At 39.5% G+C, this 27,944-nt stretch overlaps 1 protein-coding gene across 3 annotated transcripts in view; it reads right to left on the bottom strand.

The window, feature by feature from the left end:
• The window catches only part of SNX7 (sorting nexin 7), a 150,585-nt gene extending 125,112 nt beyond the window's left edge, over positions 1–25,473 (bottom strand). The window contains exons 1-2 of one of the 3 annotated variants that reach the window (XM_034653967.1): positions 25,209–25,473; positions 584–766 (exon numbers count right to left, since the gene is read on the bottom strand). In XM_034653967.1, coding sequence (XP_034509858.1) covers positions 584–766; positions 25,209–25,448 — 423 coding nt within the window. In that variant the 5' untranslated portion in view covers positions 25,449–25,473. The remainder of the gene's footprint in view (positions 1–583; positions 767–25,208) is intronic. The other 2 variants (XM_011236917.3, XM_002928953.4) reach the window with 2 other exon arrangements.
• Positions 25,474–27,944: the final 2,471 nt, after the last annotated feature.

Raw genomic sequence — 27,944 nt, 5'->3', positions numbered from 1 at the left:
ATTTTTAAAGGCTGCTATTCCATAAAGGATTTAAAAAAAAAAACCAGTTATGCTATTTGATTGTTTTATTCTGTCAGAAGCAAACTGTCTTTTTGCAGAGCCTTGTCCTAGGATTAAGGAGACTTGGGTTTTAGATTTACTGTGCCTTTGAATTATTGGACAACTAACAGTACCTTATAAAGGGGCCACTTGTTCTTATTTGGAAAACAAACGAAATTATATTTTGTAATCTTCAGAAGAAATGCTATAACAAAATATTATATCATGTTTTAAATAGTTTTCTTTATTAGCAAACTGAGAATCTTCTTTTCCAAAAACACTTCTTTATAATTTTTGAAACTAAAACTAAATGTTCCTATTTCAAGACGCACTAAAAAGATGAGTGACTGTTGTAATTTGAATTCACTGATTTCATACAGAACAAGTGAAGGATAGATTAGATACAATGTCTTACCCAAAATGGTTGAAAAAAATAAGTCAATTCAGCTAAGATTCTCTACTGTTGAGAGTCATAGTGAACAAAAAGCACTTCCAAAAGTTCAGAGAGCAACTGTATTCAAGAAACTGTTCATTAAAAATTTACCTTAGTAATAATCCTGTAAGTAATGAAAGTCTCAATCGTGGTAACATGGCTTTCAGGTTCATCAACTGTAATGAAGAGATCTTTCAAATCTGGCTCATCTTCAAACTTGATTTGGTTTATCATTGACAGAGGGGATGTTGGCATCATAGGGCTGAAGGAATTCATGTCCATCAGTGAGGCATCCTAAGGAATAAAACACATTCAAAAATTAACATCTATAGAAGAAATAGTTTAAAATCCTCTTTGTCTTAGAAACCATGAATACTAATGAAATATGTCAAGAACAAAAAGGATGACTGAACTCCTGGTTAAATATGGTAGGTTGAACATGTATTTTTATCTGCATTTCCTCTTAAAATCCCACTTTAAAAATGACAGCAAAGAAATAAATTAAAACAAGACAAAAAGGCATAAAAAGGCATAAACCCTCAAGGTGATAAAAGAGAGAGAGAGAAAGAGAGTAAGCAAACCAAAGCAACAACTTTTTGGAAACTGGAAATCTGATTGTTGAGGGGTAACTGAAACAGCAGCGCAGAGAAAGCTGAACAGTAAACCTAGGAGATAATGGTAAACTCAAAAGGCACATTTTTAAGAGAGAATCCCAGGAACATTTAAGAATTACAGGCAGCAGAAACCTGTGAACACAGAGCGCTCGTAGAGCTAAAACCAGAGGACTGGTTGAAGAGCTGATAAAAAAAAAAAAAAAAAAAAAAAAAAAAGTTANAGAGTTAGCACCTCAGATTCCCTCACCTACCCCATGCTATCAGGTGACATTTCATCCCCAATTTTGCAGAAAACTGGAAGTTTACTTTCTGGAGTGTCTCTGAACTCAAGGGTGCCAGGCAGAATGGAGGAAGGGCTAGCAAGGGAAAGTCCTATAGAGTAGATGGGAAGATAGCCGGCCCTCTTCCCTCATCTGGCCGCAAGGATGCTGGCAGCAATGTGCAAAATTCCACACAGCGGTCGGAGGGTTCCTCTCTGCTCACCATTCTGAGAAAAAGCTAACAGTTGCAGTCCCTGAGGAATTAGCCAGGTCTCTGCATAATCACCCTGCAGTGAAGCCCTTACCATACATGCTGAATATCTACTCCACTTTTTATTACCTGATGTAGAGACTACAAAATATCTAAATACGCAGAAAGCCTCTGATGTGAAAGACTCACAAACAGAAGACAGGAAGCAGTTAGAGAACAGAACACTTACAAAAAATAGATGAAACCATCAGAGATAAGAATGATTGCTAATTCATGAATAAAAACAGGAGTTATATTCTTAAAAGATTCAGAGAAACAGCAGCAAGACAATAAAAAAGGAGGCTCATGAAAATTGAAATATGATAATAAGATAACAACTCAACAGGAAGTTTGAAAGCTAGAAGTCAAGAACTAAGTTGAATTAAAAGAACAAGAGATGGAAAAGGAGAAGGAAGTGTTTTTAAAAATTAAAGGATCCAGGCAGGCAGTGCCTTAATAAAACTAACTCCATAAAATGAAGGAGGAAAACGTGCTTTGAACGGAAGTGTTTCCAGGTTGATAGGGGCCTCTCACACCTCCTCAAAATGAATGGGGCAGTGGTGGGTGCAACCATCTATTACCATGACATTTCATAATAGAGTTTAGCTTCCAGAGAGAATATAAACAGGTAAAATACAATAGGAATCTCAGGAATCCGAATGGCTCCAGATTTCTCAATGGTAACACAGGAAACTAAATGACAATAAAATATCTTCCAAATTTTGAGAGAATTATCTTCTACCTAGAACTCTATATAGCCAGGCAAATTGTCATTCAAGTATACACATAGAGTAAAGCCATTTCAGATATAAAGGATTCCAAAAACTGACTTCCCGTGCACCCATTCTTTGGAAGCTTCTTTAACTTTCTAAAATGAGGGCATAGAGCAAGAAGAAATAGGATCTAGAGGCACCTGGGAGGCTCAGTCAGTTGAGCATCCGCCTCTTGGTTTGGCTCAGGCCACAATCTCAGGGTTGTGGGATCAAGCCCACAATAGGGCTCCATGCTCAGCAGGGAGTCTGTCTGAGATTCTCTCCCTCTGCTCTTCCCCCCACCCTTCAAAATAAGTAAATAAATCTTAAAAAAAAAAAAAAAGGAGAAACAGGATATAAAAACAGTAGATTCAACAGAAAAGAGAACCAGAAGAAATTCTTTGAATGATTGTGAAGGAATGTTCCAGGCTGACAGCTCTGCAGCAGGACTAGAGAACAACCTATATAGACCTGCTCAGGAAGACAGAGTCACCAGGGAGGCAGGGAGATGAAGGGGAAAAAGAATAAAGGAAGAGAGGGAAGAAGGAAGGAGGGACAGAAGGAAAGACACAGGGGAGTGAGCAAAGGAAGGAGGAAAAGAAAAAAAGAGAGGAAAGAAAGGGAGGGAGGAAGGCAGGGAGGGAGAGAGGAAGGAAGGAAAGGAAGGAAGGAAAGAAAAAGAAAAAAGAAAAGAAAAGAAAAGAAAAGAAAAGAAAAGAAAGAAAAGAAAAAAGAAAGAGAGAGAGAGGGAAGGAGGGAGGGAGGGAGGAAGAGAAGAGAAAGAGAAAGAAAGAGAAAGAGAGAAGGAGGGAGAAAGAGGGAGAGGGGCAGGTGACAGGACATGTGATATGTTTAAACATAATGAGAGGAAGCATTCCATGTGAGATTTTGTAGATGAATTGAGATGGGTGCAGAGAAATCCAAGATGGAGAGAAAGCAAGAGCAAGGGATAAAGAAGTAGAGGAAATGAATGAATGAAGGAATAAGTGAATGATGAACTCTCAAGAAAGCAGAAGGTGTACAAGAATGAAAATGTAACCCTAGTCCACTATATGGCTTGACTGTGAACAAATTGTTCTTAATCCTGAATTTAACTTAAAATGGTGATATAATTATACTGATCAGAAGAAAAATACAGGTACTGTATATGTTTGAGGGGAAGAGACATTGCCTATAAAAGAGCTTCAAAAATGCAATTACTATGATGGAAAAAAGGAAGATGAGCAACAGTTCCAGACTGAAGAAGACCGAAGAGACATAATAGCTAAATACAACATGTCACCTTGAATTGGATTCCATACCAAAGGAGGAGAAGCTTTGTTTCTTCTCTCTAAACTATGTTATCAGGACAAATGGAGAAAGCTGAAAGGGTCTGTGGATTAGAATGTAGTACAGTGTCAATATTAGTTTCCTGATTTGGATACGTATACTGTAATTTGGTAGGAAAGTGTCCCTGTTTTCGAAAAATACATGCAGACCTTTTCAGGAGTCATAAAACATCATGTCTCCAATTTACTCACTAACACAGAGAGAGGGAGAGGGAAAGTTGTGAAATGCAGTCATTGGGAAATCTAGGCTCTTTGTGGTATTCTTGCAACTTTTCTCCCAGTTTGAAATTGTTTCAAGATAACAAGTATATTTATAGTTTTAAAAAGTTAAATAATTCTACAAAGCTTAAAATAAAACAAAACAAATTAAAATTTAAAAGCAGCTTCCTCTGCTCCAGAATTGCTATTCCTAGCTCATGTTCCTCAGAAGCAAACGTAGAACTCTATTAGCTGTTTTCGTTCCTTGTAACAGTCCTTATTTCAAAATAACATATGTATTGCTTTTTTTTTTTTTCAATTTTGACATTATCCAATAGGTTTCCTACTAAGGAGAATGAAGAGTATTTATTTACTTAGTCAATTAATTATACAAGTATAGACTCACAGATTCCTATGTTATTCAATGGGTTATTATCCATTATTATCATAATTTACTTTGATGTTTTAAGTGTTCAAGACCCACTAGTGGCACCTATGTATTTTTTGTCTTCATTATTCCTTGAACACTTTATATAACATAACTTGGCAGAATAAGATGTTTCTGGTTGATCTTATATTTTCCCTGACCCAGCGATGGAATCAGACATTTCTCCAAGGAGCTCTGGTTCCTTCTAGAGGAACTGGAATTTGGGAACCAAGATATGAATGATAGGAAATATATGTATAACACACACACACACACACACACACACACACATGCACATCTGGATCTAGATATATACAGATAGATATTAAATACTATGAGTTCACAGTGATTCCAACTACAATTTGACACCATTTGACTGTTCTGGCCTTACCTCTTTCCATATTTGTAACTCTTTTCTCCAGCAGAGAGAAGCCTGGCTCCGGCATCCTGAAAATATTTACTAATATGCTCAATTCCCCCACATGTAACCAACCTCCCAACCAGGCCAACTGTCTCCTCAGCCCTGACCACATGAGCCAAGGCAGTCTAATTCTCATTCACAACTGCACTAGTTCCCTCCTCAGCCCCAAGCCCACTAGCTACTTCCTTGGACATACTGTCTCCTCAGGCATTTTCAATAGTTTGTTTTTAAAGAAAGGGCTGTGTTATTTTTTTAATAAAAATTTTTAAATGAAACAAAAGGATAATATGCAGTAAATTCTACAAGTAATGTTTTATTCATGTGCAAAGATAAAACTATCAATATGACATTTGAGTTATTTCTTCAGTAGTAATAATGACTTGTTTCCAACTCTCTACTTTCTCTTTTAGATACCACCTTTTTCCTCCAAAATTAAGAATACAGATGTCAGAATCAAAAATTTTGTCTGTTGTTATGAACAGACTGAATTTAACCAACAGACTTGGAAATGAATTCGGCAACAAAGTCCATCATAACTTAGCAACAGAGTTAGCCAGTCCTAAATGAAAAAAAAAAAAAAATCATTACAAAGGAGGCCCAAAACTGGGTTCCAGTCCTTTCTTGGCCACTGACTAAGCAGATAACTTTGAACAATTAATTCAGCCTTTCAAGGTTAAATTGAGGATTTGGGAGTTGAAAATCTGCAAAATCTCTCCGACCTCAAAGGCTAAAAGTAGAACTTCTAAATGTATTAATATAGAAAATGTAGCAAACCCCTGATAGTTTAAGAAAAGTAATGCTTTTTTAGTAGTAGGAATGAAAGAAAGATTGAAATCATAATACTGACTTATTTTTCCCCTCAAAACAAATCAACTTAAATCCTTCTGAAGCATCGGTAATATCCAGAGTACTATTCTCAAGGTTCTTCCCACACAAAAAGTTAGTTATGTGAACTGTAATACGGCATTTGGGTAACCCCTCAATGCAATAATACAGGAGATATTATGATAAGACACACCAGTTGAAGAGATAAGAACAATAATGGTTGTTTAAATTAAGAAAGTTCAGGTTATTGTGATTACAAAATGATTTTTGAAAGGAAAAACATTTAGGCATGCTTTAGACCAAGGAACAGAAGACAAGTAACAGTTGTATTAATAAGACACAAAAACAGAGACAATAAATGTCTTGCAATAAAAGCTTAGCAAAATATATTATGGTATATCCCCATTGATAAGCTACAATAAAGTCTATCCATGTGATAGAATACAATAAAGTGATTAAAAGTAGTATTCTAGAAGTAACTATACAGTATGTTGGAAAAAAGGCCATAGTATATTATTAAAAGAAAATAACAGGGTATAAAATTTGTGTACAATTAGATTCTTATGTGTGTATGTGTGTTTATATGTGTGTAAGACAGAGAAGGTAGGAGAGAAAAAGTAAGAGAGAGAGAGAGAGAGAGAGAGGATACAAACTTAAAAATTATAACAAAAAAGTTAACAGAAATTATTCCAGGTGTTGGGATTGCTGTTGAGTTTAATATTTTTCTATGAGTTCCTGCATTTATATATAAATGCAGAATAAACATATATTGAAAAAATATTAAAAGTATTAGTGTCAACACTGTTCATAGTATGTTCAAAGGCAGTAAAAACTACTGTAATAAGTTAAAACAATTGTCTGGGGCCATTTGGGCAAAAGACCTCGGATTACACTCAGTTTTTTTCCTCAATGCATCAAAGTTGCATAATTAAATAGGAAATTTTAAAATGTCTGGAATCACAAGGAAATTGGATTGTCAAGATAAATCATGGAACACTAACACAATAGGACACTAAGGAGCCATTAAAAACATAACTTAGAGGTTCCAAATGAATATGCAATCAGCACGGACAAAAATATCTCTCTGTATAGTATATATTGCATAAAGTATAGCCACTTCACTACATAAGAATCTGTTTTTGCAATCCAAAGATTTCTACTCTTATGAATAAAGGTGAAAAGCAAAAATAGTGTTCAGCAACTCTTCTGCAGCAAGCCCTTAGAGAGGGGGCGTGCACCCCAAGCAGTAAGAGTGGCGTCACCAAGCTCCTTCCCCAGGAACTACACTCAGCATCATGGCAACAAACTCCACAGCTTGAACTGTGTCTGTGAGCATCTGTGCTTTATTCCCATTTATTTGGTGCATCTATTAGCAAAATGTGTCCTAAGGCGTCAGAAAAGCCTAAGAGAGGTTGTGTTTTGGGTGTGGGAATGCTCAGAAAAATTTTCCATATAGATTAATGGTAACTGCTCCTTCGCTTTATACCATTTCAGCTTACAAAAGGTTTCATCGGAATGCTCTACTTTCAGATGGGGGGGGGGGGCTGTAGTATCTTTTTAAGCCTACAAATTTTAATTTGACAGGCAAACATACTTTAAGTTTCCCTGACACTGCACACAACCATGTGCTTTGGTATTCTTTCTAGTCACCCTCTTAACTCACCACAACCCACTTCTTATACCTACTACATAATTTAGCATTCTATTTCTTCTGCTTAAAATGCATCCTTTTGTAGAGCGGGAAAGATCTGCATGAATTTACAAAGGCTCACAATTCCAATGAGCATAGTGTGGTGTCAAAAATATGCTTCAATATCGAGCAAAGGAAGAAAATTACAGGCTGAAATTTAGCAACATCCAAGATTTCAGTAGAAGGATTTAAATTACTATGAATCACTCAAAAACATTCTTAAAACCTCAATAAAACTGACTATCCAAAGAGTTTTATATTCACTTCAAAAAAGGGAAAGAAAACATAATGACAATGCTTAAAAGATTTACATGAATAAGAGAAGAAAATAAGTGTTTGAAAAGATCCAAAGAAGCAATTAACCAAAAAGCCCTCCATTTAACCTTTTGTGGTGGATGCTTTTCAGGAGAAATGGATCATTAAAACCTGTTCTTTCCAAACAAAGGTCTCACCTCCACAATAATGTGTGCTTCTTTCTCCTGTTATCTCTTTCTCTTTTCTCTCTTTCCGCCCCCACCCCTGAACTTTATTTATACATTCATTCATTCTTAGGATTTGGATAGATGTCCATTATCTTCTGATCTTTCAGACAATCAAAGTACACCATTTCATTTTCTTTCTTCAAGAGATTAAAGCAGAAGGGAAATGATCTGTGTGGTATATCTCTACTTCTTAAATAACATCGACTACCTTTTTTATAGCTAGCATAGCGAAGACACACAGGCACACATACACCAAAAATCCTGGGATGGTTTCAAGCCCAGATGTGAACATGTATTAACAGCAAAGCCAAATTATTGCAAGAAGTCACTGTCTTCTACCCTTATTCCAAACCAACCCATCCATCATGAGAAAAACCACTTAAACGACTTTACTGAAATAAATGGACATTAGAATTCTGTTAGCATGATATTGAAATTTACTGACACAATCACTTACAAATTTAGTCTAAGTTTTCCTTGTTGTTACATTTGGTTTAGTATAAGCATTTGTTATGGGTTAAATTATGTTCTTCCAAAATTCATATGTTGAATAGACCTAACACCCCAGACCTCAGAATGTGAGAAAGGGTCTTTACAGAGGTTATTAAGTCAAATTGGGGTGGGTCCTTATGCAATATGACCGGTGTCTTAATAAAAAGAAGAAATTTGGACACAGAGACATGTATAGAGGGAAGGCAATGTTAAGAAACATAAGGAGAAGACAGCCATCTCCAAGCCAGGTGGAGAGGCTGGAACAGATTCCTTCCTCACTGCTCTCAGAAGGAACCAACCCCACGGACATGTTCACTCCAGACTTCTGGCTTCCAGAACTGTGAAAAAGATAAATAAATGTCTCTTGTTTCAGACATTTCAGACACAGACACCTCGAGTATGGTGTTTTGTTACGGCAGCCCTGGCAAACTGACAGAATTTCTACACGTAGAGTTGTAGACAATAAAAATTTAAGGAAGGCAGCAAGGGTGGAAAGGAAGGAATTATGATGACTGCATTTCATCCTTGCTCCACTCCTCATTTTCTTACAGGTTAACAATCAACTCTAGTAATTTCTGAGAAACGTTTTTGCCTCCCTCCTTTAATGCTCTTCAGTGGTTCCAAGGTTCTACCACTGAAATAAATAAACTACATCACTGAAATTTAAAACAAACAATGGCCTGCCAATATTTGAGTACTCAGGAGATAAACACCAAAAGGAACAGGTTAAAAGGTGAGATCCGACCTTTCTAAGAGGTGTCCTTCCTGAATATCTCCCACTAAAAGGCTACTTGGAAACATCTCATAAATATAACATGAATTACTCTTATAATACTAAATTGTATCCACCATCTGTGCACAAACAGCTATTTTCTTTTTACCAGTAGAGGGGGAAAAAATCAATGTGAGAAGTGTGATAAATCAGAACAGTGGCATGAAAAGGCCATGCAAATAAAATTTGCTGATGCGCAAGAAACATGCACACCAAGAGACATCTGGTAAAAAAGCAACTTAAAGTGGAAGGAGTTGAGAAACTGTGTTATGAGGGACACTCATCCTGATGGGCCTAAATTTAGACTTACCAGCTGTGTTTTGGTTTACAGCTCCTTCCAATCTGCCTGCTTATAATAATAATAAAAAATCAGAAAGGCCTTCTGTGGAACACTGTTGAAAATGTGACTGGGGGAAAAGCCAGCCTGTGTCATGTTCTATAAAGGGGCATACAACACTCTAATCTTGTTTGACATAATTTCCAGGGCTATGTAGGATATATCCACTTGTATGCATATATGATAATTTATTTATCCATTTTTCTGTTTCTAGCATTTCTATTTTCTAACACTGTTGCCTTGAATGTACTTGGACTTCCTCAGGTTTTGTGCACTACAAAGCTATATACTAACCATAGTAATTTTTCACATCATTCTATTTGACAGAACATTCCCTTCTGTCCATCTCCCCCAAAATGTAGTATATTAAAAGAAAAAGTCTCTGTAGTCAGGCAGAGAGGTCATATCTCACCTTGGATCACAGAGGTTACGGAGAGGGAAAAAAAGAAGAAGAAATGTGATATACACATTATCTGCTTAAAGGTTTTGTATGAATTATCTTAGGTTAACCTTACCACAACCCTGTTGAGTACGTTCTATTTCTCCTCCCTACCTTTTTTTTTTAACCAGATAGCAATACTTATGATTTTTGACTTTACAACAGTGAGAAAGTGACACATATTCAGCAGAAACCATGCTTTGATTTTGAATTTTGATCTCTTCTTGGGCTAGCGATATATACACAACACAATATTCTTTCTTAACGCTGGACAGCAGTGTTCCAGTTAGCCACGTGATCACAAGGGTAAACAGCCAATACACTTACCACCATGCTGTACCCATGCAATTGACTTGTTTTTCACTTTCAGGACAGTATTCAACAAATTCAGGATCGCAGGTGAACGAGATATTCACCACTTTATTACAAAATAGGCTTTGTGTTAGATGATTTGGCCCAATTGTAGGCTAATGTAAATATTCTGATCATGTGTAAGGCAGGCTAGGCTGGCTATGATGTTTGGTAAGTTAGGCGTATTAAATGTATTTCAACTCACAATATTTTTAATTTACAATGGGTCTGCCAGGATGTAACCCATCATAATTGAAGGAAGATCTGTATATTTTTTTGTATGCATGAAAATACTCTATAATAAAAAAATTATTTAAAAACTTATAAAAGGGGGGCACCTGAGGGGCTCAGTCTGTTAAGTATCTGCCTTCAGCTCACGTCTTGATCCCAGGGTCCTGGGGGATTCCAGGGGTCCTGTGTCTGGCTCCCTGGTCAGCGGGGAGTCTGTTTTTCCCTCTCCCTTTACCCCCCCCACTTGTGCTCGCTCCCTCTCTCTCTCTCAAATAAATAAAATCTTTTTTAAAAAGTTATAAAAGGTGTGTTCAAACAGGATAAGGATAAATTCTTGATTACGGAAAATGTCCAGTAATTTTAAAGTTTTCTCATAAAACTTAGAAATATAAATAAAGTCCTGTTGACAGTGCATAGGTAGGCAAAGGTAAGTGAGTTCCAGATTTTTAGCATTTGTGTTATTTTAAGGGCCTCTTTTTTTTATACTCAGACACACACACATACACACACACACACACACACATTAATGCTCTTATTCACCTCAGTAAAGATCACTGCATATGTAAGCTAGGACAAGTAAATAACAGGTAAAATGTTAAGGCTGAAAGACAGGCAAGGCTCCCACACGAAGTGTGTCCTCCAAACCACTGGTACAGTTCTATGTATGCCTCACCAATAGGTCACGTTACTGAATGCCAAAGATATTTAAAGCCCTTAATGTTAAATCCACAAATGACAAAGGTCTATTAAACTTGCCTCAAAATAAGTCTGGGCTACTGGATACATGTATTAAACACAGTATCAGTCAACTAACCATTACAGATTCAGTGATGGCTAAGTAGGAGCAGGGCAAGCCAGGAAAAAGAATTACTCTAACCAGAACTCCTGAAGAAGTTGAAAATATGTTCTATGGGCAGTCAACACTGCAGACCCAACTTAGGAACATAATAAAATTTAAAAAAAAAAGTTCCTAAGGAGCACAGCCAACTGACTGTACACTTAATAGGCATGACTAAAATGGATTCTGGCATACAGTAAATTATAACTACACCCCTAAACCAAAGTTTCAACTTAGTAGATGGTTTCCAGGGAAAAGGCTGAGTTGCCTTGATATCCAGCCACACCAACGACCTTAAAAGCATTCCTAAGAGACTTAATATATACTTATATCAAGAAAACTAGCAGACAGTTAAAACAGCTATACCAAGAATATTCTTATCCTCTAGTAGTTCAAATAACATGACAAATACTACATATCATGAATCATTCAACTGGGGAGTCATTTACACATGCAGGCACACTCTGGAGATATTGAGGGTTTGATTCCAGACAACCACAATAAAGGGAATATTGCAATAAAGTGCGTCAAATGAATTTTAGTTTCCCAGTGCATAGAGAAGTTATGTTTACACTAAACTCTAGTCTATTAAGCGTGCAATAGCATTATGTCTAGAAAATGTACAGTACATACCTTAACTGCAAAACACTTTTTTGCTAAAAAATGTTAACCATGATCAGAGCTTTTAGTGAGTTGTAATCTTTTTGCTGGTGGAGGGTTTTTCCTCAATGTGATGGCCACTGACTGACCAGGGTGGTGGCTGCTGGAGGCTGAGGTGGCGGTGGCAGTTTCTTAAAATAAGACAACACTGAAGTTTGCTGCAAATATTGACTCACCCTTTCATGAACGATTTCTCTGTAGCGTGTGATGCCGTTTGAAGCATTTTACCCACAGCAGAACTTCTTTCACCCTTGGAGTCGGTCCTCTCAAGCCCTGCTGCTGCTTTATCAACTGAGTGTATGTCATGGTCTAAATCCTCTGTTGTCATCTCAACAATCTTCACAGCATCTTCACCAGCAGTAGATTCCAGCTCAGGGAACCACTGTCTTTGCTCTTCCATCAGAAGCAGGTCCTCAGCCGTGAAAGTTCGATCCTGAGATCACAGCCGTTCAGTCCCCTGTTCGGGCTCCACGCTGCTTCTAGTCCTCTCGCTGTTCCCACCACACCTGCAGTTACTGCCTCCACTGACATCCGGAACCCTCCACGTCACCCATGAGGGCTGGGACCAACTTCTTCCAGACTCCTGTTCATGTTGATACTGGGACCTCTTCCCATGAAAACGAATGTTCTTAATGACATCTAGAATGGTGAGTCCTTTCCAGAAGGTTTTCAATGGACTTTGCCCCCAGATCCATCAGAGATATCACCATGGCAGCTATAGCCTTATGAGATGTATTTCTTAAATAATAAGACTTAAGAGTAGAAATCACTCCCTGATCCATGGGCTTCAGAATGGATGTTGTGTTAGCAGGTATAAGAACATTAATCTCATTGTCCAGCTCCATCAGAGCTCGTGGGTGACCAAGCGCATTGTCAATGAGCCATCATATTTTGAAAAGAATCTTTTTTCTGAGAAGGAGGTCTCAACAGTGGGCTTAAAATACTCAGTAAACCATAGTGTAAACAGATGTGCTGTCATCCAGGCTTTGTTGTTCCATTTATGGAGCACAGACAGAGTAGATTTGTAATTCTTAAGGGCTCTAGGATTTTCAGAATGGCAAATGAGCATTGGCTTCAACTTGTAAAGTCACCAGCTGCATGAGCTCCTAAAAACAGAGTCAGCCTGTCTTTTGAAGCTTTAAAGCCAGGCACTGACTTCTCTCTAGCTATGAAAGTTGTAGATGGCATCTTCTTCCAATAGAAAGTTGTTTCTTCTACACTGAAAATATGTTGTTTAGTGTAGCCACCTTCATTAACTATCTTTGCTAGATTTTCTGGGTACCTTGTTGCAACTTCCACACCAGCACTTGCTGCTTCACCTTGCACTTTTCTGTTACGGTGATGGCTTCTTTCCTTAAACCTCACTAACCAACCTCTGCTAGGTTCCAACTTTCTCCTGCAGCTTCCTCACCTCTCTCAGCCTTCACAGAATTGAAGAGCTAAGGCCTGGCTCTGGCTTAGGCTTTGGGTTAAGGGAATACTGTGGCTGGTTTGATCTTTTTCTCCATATCAGTAATAAGACTGTTCCATTTTTTTTTTTACCATTCATGTATTCACTAGAGTAGCATTTAAAACTTCCTTTAAGAACTTTTCCTTTGCATTCACAACTTGGCTGTTTAGTGCAAGAGGGATAGCTTTTGGAACACCTTGACTTTCGACATGCTTCCTCATTAAGCTTAATCATTTCTAGAACACACACAACATTTATGTATTAAGTCTCCATCTCATATGGGTGCTGTTTGTGGCACCCCAAAGCAAATTACCATAATAACATCAAACATTACTGATCACAGGTCAGTAACAAATATGATAATGTTTAAAAAATTTGAAATATCACAGAATTTCCAAAATGTGACACAGAGACACAAAGTGAGCAAATACTGTTGGGAAAATTGTGTCAAGAGACTTGCATGACACAAGGTTACCACAGATGTTCAACTAGTAAAAAATGCAATATATGCAAAGCTCACAATAGAGGAAAGAACAATAAAATGAATAAGCCTGTAACATAGCGTTTAAGGGACAATACCAAAATTCTGATAGCACTCTCAATAGTAACTAAAAAACATATAGGAGCAAATGTATGTTTGTGAGTCTCTGAAGATCTCATTACAAACTGCAAAACAGATGCATCTGCAACTTAAAAACATTAGTCTTATGTACCATAATAGCAAATAGTGCGATTTTCTACGGGACGGGGACTGTGCCTTAGCACCACCATATACTAAACATTACTTCATTTACTCCTGTCAACAACATGATGGAAGTAAGTGCAATTATCATCATCTGCATCTTACAGATAAACAGATAAATTTGTGGCATAGGGATGATAATAATTCTCCCCAAATCACTTATCTCAACAGGCAGAGCCAAGACTCAATCACCACTACCATCACCAACAGCCATATGCACACACAAAAAGCACCCAGTGTAGAAGCTTTACTTCATTTTACAAATGTTCACTGAATGTCAACCATGTGTCAAGGCACTAGGTTGGCGCTACAACAGCAGCCAAGATGGCATGCTTCCTGGGCTCTTACGAAGCTTACACTTTGGTTAAGTGGGAGGGTTGGAGATAATAAACAAACACAGAGGAAAAACAAGAAAATTCCAGATTTGAATAGGTGTTGATAAACAAGTTTATAAATTCCCCAAAAAAGTGGGGTGTCTTGCTGGGGTAAGGGGTTAAGGCAGGGAGAAAGAGAAACGCTCCTGATAGAGCTACCAGGAAAGCTGTCTTTCAGGTGGTAATACTGAAAAGGAGCCAGTCATGAAAAACACTGAGGGAAAAGGATTCTAGTCTGGAGAACCAATGAAGCCTATGACAGGAACGGACTCAGAATGTTGCAGGGACCAGAAAGGTGGCAAATGGTGGGAACACAGGCTTTGGTGAAGGTATAAACAACAGAACTCGTTTTAATATTTACTGGGTCAGAATTGTAAGTATTCACATTTTCATCTTACAGGTCTTATAAAAAGGGAGCGGAGAACTCCATGATAAATGACCGTTTCACCTAAAAATCCCAAAGTGAGACATTTGTTGTACAGCTAGAGGTTTTTTTAAGGCTATGTATGGTCTTACTCTGACAATCATTAGCATTAGCCAACTGGAGATTAATAATCATGACTAATGCTTTTCTATTTGTCTCAGTTATGCTCCTTACCTAGTGAAAAAAAATTTTTTGTATTTAATACCCAATAGAAAAAAAATGTTTTTCCTTATTCAGAGAGGTCCAACATGCCATTTACCTCTGGCTCTGCCACAAGACCACTGTGGGAGATGGTAGGATTGTTCCCAGTAGCCCTCTGTCTTCCGACGAGAGGATTTTATCTCCTGGCTAACTGCCAGGTAACTTTCAGTGCATCCTTACGGAAGGAAAATAGTTTCCCACCGCAATGGATTTGATCAGTGATTTAGTTTAGATAATGGCATGTGTCTGTGCAGATTTGGAAGCCATTGCCTGTTTCCACCAGTGCTATTCTGTTCCCTCTGCCAGAGGAATCACATGTCCAAATTAGGGGTCTCTCCTTCAGTCTTGATCCCAAAATGAAGAAGACATGTGAAACAGACTCAAAACTTGGAACAGACTCATAGCCCAGCTACAGCTGACAGTTTCATGAAAAAGAAATAAGCCTTTATTGTAGGTAAGTCACTGAGATCTTGTTACTTATACTACAGCATAGTTAGTGAAAGCCGATGAAAACATTATTCAATGTTCAATTAGATTAAATATATAAATACATATTTATATATGTGTGTATTAACACACACACTAAACTTTCTCAGAGTTAGTACAAAAGAACAAATTAGGGATTTTTTCCCCCGATTTTGAAGATTCTTATACAGTTTTCCATTTGCTTTTGGTCACACATAATAAGGCTTCCATTTCAATATTAAACAGAATTTCTATCCCCAACATTTCATTTCAAATGATTAAGCTCTGTTTTTCACTTCAAAATAAAAACTTTCTTTCTTATACCAAAAAATTAAAGCCATGACTAAAAAATAATAAAATTACAAGAAAAATGAACCTAAAAATATTATGTCAATTAAATGAAAGAAACCAGACACAAACGACCACATATTGTCTGATTCCATTTATATGAAATTTCCTGAAAAGACAAATCTGTAGAGACAGAAAATAGTAGATTAGTGGTTGTCTATGGCTGGGAGTGAAAACAGAGATTAATTGTAAATGACATCATGGATTTTTGGGGGGGATATAAAAATGTTCCAAAACTGGTTTACAAGGATGGTTATGCAACTTGGTAAACTTAATTAAAAAAAAATCACCTCTGGATGAAGTTTATAGTATATAAATTATACCTCAGTGAAGTTACTTTAAAACAATAAAAAAGAGTATGTCATACCAAAGCATATTCAAAATAAAAAAATACATATGTATCTATAATTATTTCAGTTTTAATTTTAAAAATTACTGGCTTAACCCTCTGTTCTATCAAAAGAGCATTTTACTGATTTTTTATGTCAATATTTCCTAATAAATTTGATTTCCAGACTTTATCCTTTTTTATTAATACTACAGATAGCAACACTGTGTTATTCAGCATGACTGGTATATGCAGTGTCAGAGTTAATAAAATATTCTATGTAAACCAGGGAAAATCTTTCAAGCATGTAACTTTTCACTTGTTTATTGAGAAAACTTTAACATACATTCCTAAAGTGAGTAACTATGAAAGTTTAACTTTTAGTCTTCTATCTTCTTTGGAAAGTGTGGGATACAAATAAATATAAGAATAAAATACATTTTGAACACTACAACCACATAGCTATTGAATCTGTGTTTCCTTTTGATCACACTAGCCATTTTTTTTTAAAGATTTTATTTATTTTTTTGACAGAGAGAGAGACAGCCTGAGAGATGGAACACAAGCAGGGGGAGTGGGAGAGAAAGAAGCAGGCTCCCAGCGCAGGAGCCCGATGCGGGGCTCGATCCCAGGACTCTGGGATCATGCCCTGAGCCGAAGGCAGACGCTCAACGACTGAGCCACCCAGGCGCCCCGACACACTAGCCATTTGTAACAATGGAGCAGGTTATCAGTTAAGAGCTGTACCACAGCACCTATCAGAACCTCAAGGATGCAGAAATAAAATTGCACCTTTACTTTTTTTTTTTTAAGATTTTATTTATTTATTCGACAGAGAGAGAGAGAACACAAGCAGGGGCAGCAGCAGACAGAGGGAGAAGCAGGCTCCCCGCTGAGCAGGGAGCCCGATGTAGGACTGGACCCCAGGACTCTGGGATCATGACCTGGGGGGAAGGCAGATAAAGTATTTGAAAAGTCATAAAGTCATAAAGTATTTTTTAGATTTTTTTATTATGTTCAAATCTGGTGCCTTTTGATATCAGTTTCCCAAAATATTTTTAAAAATATTCCCCATTGAAATGGATCAATAAATAAATACTGTTGTCCGCATAAAAACCTTTCCTAAAGGTTCTCATGGATTTTTTTTTTCTTTCAGCTATACAACATCCAATCCCCTTTCCAAATACAATGGTGACTATAGTTTCTACTAGTGCTTATCCCTTTCTGCACCTGACATCTCCAGCCTTCACATCGACTTTGTGAGTACCTACTAGGCACCATTTCATTCCTTTCCTGCCTGAATTAGTTCCATTGCTTGTCACCAAGCTTTTTGATTGAGATAGGTGATACTAGCTCTAAAAATTATTTTTCCTAGTAAAAGAAGGTTCTTAAGTGATTCCTTTGGGGTTTGGGGGTTTTTGTTGTTGTTGTTATGTTTATTGTTGTTGTTGTTTTGTTTTTTGGTTTTGTGCTTATTTCTTCTAATACAATTCGAAAAGGTTATTTTGTCCAGGACTGATATTCAACATAGCTCTGTATCATCCAGCAATAACATTTACTCACCATTTAAGACCATTTGTTTTAATTCTATTTGGTTTAGTCTCCTGATAGGAAGGACCAACACAATATAAATTGAATTTACTGAAAATAGATCATTAGCAAATTACTGTAATAAATGGGTCTATACATAGGAAAAAAGTCATAGGCCATATCATTCATTAACATAATTATCCCATAAATATTTAAAGTTCCCACTCCTCTACCACCAAGAAGTTTAATCTATTGGAGACAGACAAGCAATCAAGGTTTTACCAATGAGAAATAAATACCTATTCGTAAGGTAATGTAGTAAGTATTACAAGATTCAAAACAGCATCATGGGAAGCACAGAGTGGAGAAATTATTTCTAGCTGAAGAATGAAGAAGTTCTTAAGTAAGAGGTAGCTTTACATTAGGCCATAAGAAACACAAAAGGAATTTGCTTTGTCAACCCAACAATAATTACGCAGAGGTAGAAAAATTCCAAGCAAGCTCATGTCGTGGCAAGGGAACCAACTTAGATCAGTGCTTCTAGATCAGTGCTTTTCAAACTCTAAGGTACAAACAAATCAATGCGGACTCCTGGTAACATACAGATTGATTCATCCGGCCTGGAAAGTGGGTTCTGAGACTGAAACGCTAATGAGCTCCCAGGTGATGCAACAGATTCAGGGACTCTGAGGAGTAAGGCTGTAGAGAACACAGCGCAGAGGTGGGGAGAGCTGCAGGCGGCAGCCTGATCAAGCATCTTGAAGGGCAAAATGTGACCCATAAGATCAGAACTCTGTGTTCTGGAAACATCAGTGTGCTTGTGAGCACATGGGCTAGACTAGAGGCAGAAGAGAAGAAGACTGAGACTTTATGAGACTATTTTAACGGTTCTCAGAAGTAACTGTGCAACAACTCTGATGGTAGCAGTGGGAACAGAAAGAAGGCATGGATTCTGGAGACACCAAGAAGATACACTGATGGGGACTTCTTAGATATGGCAGACACATGGAGAGAGAGCGAAAGGGATAAATAGAAAGTAACACTAGGCATTTTATCCTGGCTATCTAAGAAGTTGTCACATCATTAGCAGAGAATCAAAAGGAAACCATAACCAATGTGGGAAGAGAAGTATAAAAACTAGGGAATGGCAGAAGATAATCTGATTTGGGAATTAAATTGAAGAGAGGAGTAGGACCATCTAATTAAGACTCTCCACTGCTCCTGTAGTTAAATTTAGTATAAGTTAAAATTCCACTTGTAACAGCAAAGGGACAGTCCGGTTGCCACACCCTCCTCTCCTCTGGGACAGTTAGTCATCCAGCTTGTGCTCAAACATTTTTAGTGACAGAATTCATGGCCACGCTGAGCAATCCTTTTCATTTTGGAACCTTCACTGAGAAAATTCTTCAATAAATTGACCTAAAACTTGTCTCCTCATATTTTTGACCTAGCGATTCTAGTTTCAGCCTTCAAAACTACAAACATCTAATCAACCTAGATCATAATAACTCTCCGTAAAGAATTAATCCAAGTCTTTTCCAAGCTAAACTACTTATTGTTCTTCCCCAGCCTTTCTTTGTAGCCCATAGTTGCCAAAACATATCATCAGTGAAACCCCTTTGTTTATTTTCCTTCATGATGGCAAATGTGAGGCAAGACTGTTGCTGGGGCCGCCCTCCCCACTGCTCAGGCTAGTGGAAAGCAGTGTAGATGGATCCAAGCCCTCTTTCTGCGGAGCCCAGACAAGCTCTCAGGCTCAATCTCAATACGGCATTCCAAAGAATCAGTAACAAGGGACTGGCATCTGCAGATGAGATAACATTCCCTTCCCATTTTCTGATATAATCCATTCCCCTTTAAAATACACAGGATGTGGGGTGTCTGGGTGGCGCAGTCGGTTGGGCATCTGACTCTTGCTTTTGGCTCAGGTCATGGGTCTTGGGGGTCGTGGGACTGAGCCCCGCATTGGGTTGTGCAATTCTGCTCGTGCACACATGCTCACTCTTTAAAATAAATAAACACATTTTAAAAAAACAAAACAGGCCCGTAAAAGGTCTTCCTAAACTTACTCTGAAATTTACTTATTTATTTAAATTCTATTGTTGACCGTATATGCTCACTCATAAAGAGAACTTGAGGATTTTTTAATCTTCTTTCTACTTCACCCCACTTCCTCGTCTGGCAGGAATATAAGAGTACTTAACATATAAGAGGGCTATGATGGCAGCTAGTGGAACCGCGAGTGGTAGGAGGTTCCTCTTTTTTTAACCATCAAAATGGTAAGACCCACCGAGGCAGGATCACGATACAGACCAGGAAAGGAGAACACATGACCTGACTGCTGAAATCCTGCATTCTAGATTTTTTTTTTAAAGATTTATTTATTTATTTATTCGACAGAGATAGAGACAGCCAGCGAGAGAGGGAACACAAGCAGGGGGAGTGGGAGAGGAAGAAGCAGGCTCATAGCGGAGGAGCCCGATGTGGGGCTCGATCCCACAACGTCGGGATCACGCCGAGCCGAAGGCAGACGCTTAACCGCTGTGCCACCCAGGCGCCCCTGCATTCTAGATTCTAAGTGAGTTGGACAGTTGAACATACACACACAAATATTCACATACCTTCATGCTCACACACTAACACACATAATATAGACATACGTACACATCCATGCACACACACACGTGTGCACGTATGTGTGTGCACATGTTGTGTACGGTGCATGTGTGTATTTTATATAGTTCAGCGCAGATCACCAAGGGAACTACTCCTTCATTCAAGAATCCTTTTTGAGTAACCATAAGTCAAGCTTGTAATGAAATAAAGATTTGTTTAGACTTCTGCTCAAACTGATAACTGCTAGCCACAGGTGGCTACTTATATTTAAATGTAAATTAATTAAATACAGTTAAAAGGCCAGTTCCTCAGATGTACTAGCCACATTTCACGTGCTCAAAAGCCACGTGTGGCTAGCGGCTGCTACAATAGACAGGCAGATCCAGAACAGGTCCACTGTTCCACTTCTTCTTGGACAACAGAATCCTATGGTGCCTGTGCATAGCTGATCAATGGTCCAGAGTCTTTACTAAAGGGCAGGAACTAGTCACAAGCTCTGAATATATAGCAACTTATTTCATTCTTATATTTATTATCTGCCCTCATTTTACAGAGGAAGAATCTGAGGCATTGAGAGGTTAAGTAATGTGCCCAAGGACACAAAGCTATCAGGCGGTGGAGCCAGGATTTCAAATACAGACATTTCTTAGATATCAGCTCGGAACAGTACAGTGTCCCACTGGACAAAGCACAGCCTGCACCGCCTTTTGTCATCCAGCCCTGGAAGCTGCACGGTTTCACTTCCACATGCCTTACTGGTTACACAGTCACAATCCTACCCAGATTCAAGGAGAGAGGGAGAGACCCCACCTCTCTTTAGGAAGGTGGCAGGTCACTTTACAGAAGAGCATATGGAATAGGAGACAGAGATGTGCCTATCTTTATCCAAAGCTACTTGCCACACTTTTTTACCATGTATTATGCAAGTTATTCTTTATTTTTGCCCCTAATCTCCCAGCTCCCACCATCTACTCTCTGTGTTTATGACCTCACCTGAGCCGCTTGCCCAGGGAGGGTCCCAAGCAGGTGATCCAAGAGCAACAGAAGAGGAGCTCTGGGAATATACTATTTCTTCCCTGTGTTGACACCACATTGCTGGCAAGGGTACATGTCTGCAGACATCTCTCTGTACATACAGCTCCCGTGGAAGTGGCCCCTTCCCTACAGGTCCAGTTTGCACTGGATTCCAGCAACACTCTATTTCCTCTCCCTATTAAACTCTGGGTGCTAATGGCTTTTTTGCCTCTGCAAGTTTCTAAGTACCTCAGTATCCCTTGTTTGTTCCTGAACCCTGCCCAAAATCCTGTAAGTAGTTCTTGCATTAAACACTCGTCGTTTAAGTCATCGGAGAGCACTCTGATTCTTAATAGGGCCATGACTGATACAAGCACACAACAGGAGCTAAATAGAGACAGTTCGGGGAACAAATATGAAAAATTAATAACCAAACTTCCAATATCGTCTACTAAGTATCTGATATAATTGTTGAATTGTACAATTTCGTCCCTCTATCACTATGTCGGGATTAACAGAGGTCCAATATATATTGGAGCTGGATGTCTCAACAACTATATTCTATTATTCTCTCGAAAATAACCTTTTTCACAAAAATGAGTGATTCCTTCAAAGTGTTGTTCAAATAAACACGCTTATTGTTATATTTCTGATTTACCACAAAACTATTTTCTATCATTGTTATAAAACCAGATCACCTCTTTCTTTTCAAAATGGTTATAAACAAAATACTAACTAGTTCTATAGGTTTGATAGCTCCACTGGAGATTGAAATTAAGCCTGCCCATACCTTCCAGAACTTCTTTTTTGCCCACTATATTAAAAAAAAGAATTTCTTCTTCTTTTTTTAGTTAATGGTGCACCATGCCTACAATCCCTTTCCCTTCAAACATGACTAGCGGTGATGAGGATAATTATATCTGTAAATCCCCTGTTTATCCTAGATGATACAGATCTCATTTTATGGTCCTGAATACCTTTTAAAAAGACCAATAACAAGATCTATCATTCACCTAGTACCAGATAAGTACCCCAGGGCTTCACTGTGACCTAGTTACCTTTGCTATGTTTCAATTGCTCCTCCTTCTACACATTACATATTTAATTAAAATAAAGGCTGTTTTATTTTAATATATTATTTCCACAAAAAGAACTTTTTTTTAATATAGAGAAACTGGACTCTTTTCTCTAAACTTTTGCAAGTCACACATTCTAATACTAGTCTTACACTATCATTATAATTGTTATCCTTTTTCTTTTTTCTGTTTTTGAATCATCAGTCATGTTCCCCTACCTTCCAACATCTATATTTACTCTTTTAAGTCAATATCCTCTGCATTCCCTATGGTCTCTTGAGATTTGGTATCATTTTCCTCTCACTGGCTTACCTGAAAACTTAGAACAATACTTTGTTTTGTTTCCCATCTCTCTTGATTTGTATGGCCATTTAGAGTTTCTGTCACATCTTCCACCAGGACTCCAAGACTGACAGCAAGAACTGAATCATGTCTTTCTTTTTTCCAAATAGTTTCTTATACAAAAATATGTAACATGTATTTGCTCTGTGCTTTTAAAGTATTGTGGGAAGAAAAAAATTAGTAATAAGCCAAAGATTCTACTCTTTAAAAAGCTTCTGGAGGGGATTATGATATATATTCCCAAATAATCTAAGGGAATAAGGAACGACAAATGTAAGCTGAATATTAAAGCAGTGGATCTCAAAGTACTAAAGGGTAGTGACAGTATACTTTAGAAGTAATTGTTGAAAGTATCCCAGGGTAAACTGCTCAGTGGGAGAGTTCTACAGAGGAGCAGGAGAAAGGGAGTGGTAGAGAGAGCAGGCCAAATGCAGAGGACTTTCTTAAATCTGCTTGTCTAACTAACTGTGGTTAATGGTTGTAAAATTCACTTTATACGCAGGCAGCTAACTTAAAATTTTTCCAAGTATTGTTTTCAGACTTAAACTAACATTACATCTTTACCTTAATCTACGTGGCCAGTCTCTATAGAAGTGGTTCTTAACTTTTTTCTAAGAGTTCAACACATGGAGTTACAAAGCACCAACAGGTAGGGTGGATCCAGGTGTATGGAGCTGAAGCTTACATCCCCTTCAAAAATAATACAAACTTACAAAACAAAATAAGATAGAAAAACAGATTTAGAATGAGAAAAGAAATCTCAACAACTCTTCTGAGCCTTGGAGATCTAGATGCGTCTAGATGCCTTTCTTCTGAGATAGCTTTAGGCAATTTACCAGAAATGCTAACTTAGAAATGCTGCTGGTCGCAATCTGTCATTCCTTTCCCACCTAGAACAGCAACAATTCCCAGTAACTCTCAACATTTCCAGAGGCCCAAGTGCATAAACATCTGAAGCTTCAATTTCATTAGCTTCATCTTAGATCAGCCTCTGACCACAGGGCCTCATTAAAACAATGAATCTTAGGAAGGGACTGGGACTTAGAATCTGGGAAAAGAGAAAGCACAAAACTAGGTTAAAACAATCCTAGATGATTCTGATAACACAACTGCCACTCCCAACACTCTCCCTCCCCCACGCTGGAAGTTTCACAGTGCAGAGCCCTACACTAATATGCAAAGATGAACAGTATCTTAGAAGGCAATGTGAAGGATTGTGAAGGGCAATTGTCCTCGACCTGAACATAAAGTACGTGTGGAATATAAAACAGCAGTGTTAATTTTTTTTTTACAAGTGAACATTAAATAATTCCATTGTTTTACAATTTAAACACACTGAAAGGTCAAATAACTTTCTCAAGCACAAAACTGTTACTCCATCTGAACATCTAGAATCCGATTGTGCCTACCCTTTCATTTAATCCTAAAGGGAGAAAGGAGCTTTACATAGTCCTCTGGGGCCAGAGTATGCTTGTTAACTTTGTAACTTCAGTTCGCTCTCCCAGAATATACCAGTGGTTAGGAAGGTCGCTTTACCTAACACCTCAAGATAACATTTAACTACTGCACAGGCTTCTTATTAATTAATACATTGTTCCCATCTCAAATCTTCTACCAGCAGCAACGTTAAAAAACTGGGTTGACATTTTAACAGCCCTGCAAGAAAAGTATTTTTCTTTTCCAAAAAGAAATTACAGGCACCAGTCACAGGCACCCCAAGTCTAGCACTAACCCGAGTCAATTTCTCTCCAAACTCTACTACAAGTTAGGAAGGCCCTTTGGTCCTGGATTTCCCCGGGGCAAGGAAAAACGAAAGCGGCTGGCGGTGGGTTGGGGGGCAGTAGCTCCCCGAAAAATGCTGAACTCAGCAGACGTGCTTCCTGTTGGACACAAGACCCGTTTACTCCTGAAGAGGGGATTCCTTTGCCACCTATCCTCACTGGGCTTGAGGCTCACCTCTGATGTCAGTCAGCCCAGTCTTAAACCCACAATCAGTACCACTAAATCAGGAGTAATTTCTCTAGACTAGGGTGATTTCGCTCCCGGAGTTCTGGGCTGGCTGCGCCCGAAAAGGAGAGGCTAGGGCGGGGGCACTCTCCGGCCACCGCCTCCCGGGGTCGGAAACTGTCCGGATGAGGTGTCTGCGTCAGACCAGAAACCAGAAAGAGAAAAAGGGGGTGGAAATCACAACTTTGCCGACTCCACAGACCCACGGCCGTGCCTAATGGAAGGTCAAAGTGCAGAGGAGGGCGCGGCTGCAGTTCGCGGCCCGGCCAGGACGCAGCCCTGGGTGCGGCGAGCTGCCCGGCGGGGTTGGGCGGCCGGGGAGACCCCACCCACCTCCAGCTCGGAGCCTCCGCCGGAGCCCGGCGAATGCGCTGGGGGCGGTCGCCGCAGCACGGTGCCAACTCCTGGAGTTGACTTGGAACTTTCCCGGGACGCGCCGCCGCCGCCCTCACCTTACTGAACACCTCCAGGTCGTCCTCGTCCTCGTCCAGATCCAGCACCTCGGCCTGCAGCAGGGCGGAGGAGCCGCTGCTGCCCGGGAGGGGGGCGTCGACCCCCGCGCTCTCCCCCGTGGCGCCCCCAGCCGGGAGGCCGGAGGAGCGCCCCTGAGATGCCAGGCGCTCGCCCTCCATCCCGACAGTGCGCGCCCGGCCCGCCGCTGCTGCCAGCCCGGCTCCCCCGAGCGTGCCCATTGGCTCTCGCGCATCCTGCACCTCCCCGGCCGGCCCCGCTCCAGCCCCTCGCCCGCTGCGCAGACGCGGAACTGCCGGGGCCAGCGCGGGGCCGGCTCGTCCCCACCTGGCGTGGGGCCTGCAGGAGACGCGGGAGTCGGCTCGCGGGTCCTGGCTAGGGTGGGGAAAGGGCCGGGGTCCGCTGGAGGAAAGCCAAACACTCCAAGGTAGGAGGAGGACGTCCTCGCACGGCCCTGGCTCGGGGACTGCCGAGCGTGGGTTCCCGCGGGGCGGGGGTCTGGGCACAAGCGACAGAGCGAACCGTCAACTTCGGGGGATCCACAGCGAGGCTGGAAGGCAGCCGACCCATCCCGCCGAGAGAAAAAGCCAATACTGTATTTCCTGTATTTTAAATGGTTGTCTTTCTTCTTGGTTGTGGTTTTGGAGTCCGTTTTTTCTAAGGCTAATGCAAATATAAAAGACCTGAAAAGCTCCCTCTGTTTTCGTAAATTGATTTTTGACCCAGTGACCAGACTGTGTGGTCATCTCACTGTCAAGCCTGGGAAGTTGCATTTAAAAACTATTTTCAGCCACTTTCAAATGTGCCTTTACTTCTGGAAGTCTTCCTGAAGTTAATGAGGAGGAACGTTTCAAAGAGCCGAGGACAACGAGCAGGACTGGACCTTGCCACCAAGAAATAATCTTCAATCTTTGCGCTGCCAATGCCAAGCTATAATTAGTTATTCACTGCTTAACACTTTTTTTTAAAAATCTAAGTTCAAAAAAAAAAAAAAAGGAAAATTGAACACAAATTGATATATTTTGGGACTATCTTCATGTTTTACTATTTAACTCCCCTCAGCCCCAGCCAGCTTTTTTCCATTGGCCCTGGAAAGAATATCTAATAAGTTTGCACATAGGCAGGGAGGAGGCTAAGTCAGAGTTGACTCCCGGCAAAATATTTAACCCAATGTTTAGAATTCTTAATAAAATAAAGATATTTATAAAGATATTTGGGGAAATAGAGCATTTCTCTACTTCTGATTAGAGGACATGGCCCTAGTAATATGTTCCCTCTTAACCATTCAGATGTACCTCCCCTTGCTTTCAGTTCACATATGCACATCTTCAGTCAGGCAGGTCAGCTGCCCTGTGAATATACAGTCTTCTTCCTACACTCTTTGGTTCCTGTACCCGGATTACCATCTCCTGCTCATCCTTCAGGAATTAACTATAGTCCCATCTCTTTCTGGAAGACTTTCCAAGTTAACACTGCCTGTTCCCAATTTAGCATTTAATTTTATGCCATCTGATAGATTGTATTTATTTCACGTAAATGCCTTATATTTCTTAGCAAACTAACATTTTAAGGTTAGGGCTCACATTATTTATTAATAAGCCACAGTGTCAGATATACTCACTTAAAAAGGCTCTGTGCTAATGTCTAAAAGGAATACAAGGTATTAAAAGACTATTTTTTTTCCCTCTCTAAACTCATTCTGACTAGTGAGAGATTCAAGGTTTTCTAACTGCGGTCTGAACCAGGAAATTCTTAAGGATACTGTGACTCATACGATTGCCAGAAAGCGTAGAGAGAGGCTCAGAAAATGGGCAGAACAAACCGGGACTACACAGGTTGGATCACAGCCAAAACCATGCCACAGAAGTGCCGTTGCTGCCACCATTGCTGAACACTGGATGCCCCAGTACCTGCACATCCTGCCACTGACACTGATGTCACTGGACTTGGGGTGCCATCACCAATATCAGTATCACAGCTGCCTCTGAGAAGCACCTCTGCTATTACTGCCACAAAAATGCCCCACAGTCCTCTTTCTCAGTGTTCATAGTTCAGTTTCAAAGCCCTGGAGGAAAGATCTGCTTGGCCCACCTGGCCAAATCCCACAGATATTTCTAAGGCAAAGAATTTTCTAAACATAGAAAGGCCATATTGATGCTGGTCAGAAGGAAAAAAAAAAAACCTACCACTAGAGTTCACTCCTTTGACTGCCTAACATTGATATCATGTTTCTTCACATACTTTCTTCCCCCCACCTCCATTACTGCTGAATATAGTTCAGCTATGCCTCAAGCACTTGGGAATATAGTTCTTAGCTTCCCAAAGGAAGAAAACCCAAACCTATTCATTACGGGTGCAGCTCCAAGTCTAGTAAGTCTATTCCTTCTGCAACTTATGGATTAAATGTTTGAATTTAATCACCAACATGCCATGCTTGCTTATTCAATGGCATGAAAAATCCTAAACTGCCACGTTAACAGTCTAAGCTTCCCATTAAACGGGATCATGACTGGGTTCTTTAATGGAAGAATTCTTATTTGGGTACTAAAGCTTCTGAACCAGCATGGTTCAAAATTTTAAGTACAGGTGTACTATTAAGAGGAGTCCTACCCAGTGCTGTCCCTTGGTTCCTGGACTCTTATTCTGGTTATAGGAGAAATAGTATCATATATTAAATTTTGGTTCTGAGAATGTACATCTTGTCAAAAACTTTCCTC

This window comes from Ailuropoda melanoleuca, chromosome 2, assembly GCF_002007445.2.
Source record: "Ailuropoda melanoleuca isolate Jingjing chromosome 2, ASM200744v2, whole genome shotgun sequence".
NCBI lineage: Eukaryota > Metazoa > Chordata > Mammalia > Carnivora > Ursidae > Ailuropoda > Ailuropoda melanoleuca.
This window is presented reverse-complemented; position numbering and strand designations above follow the sequence as displayed.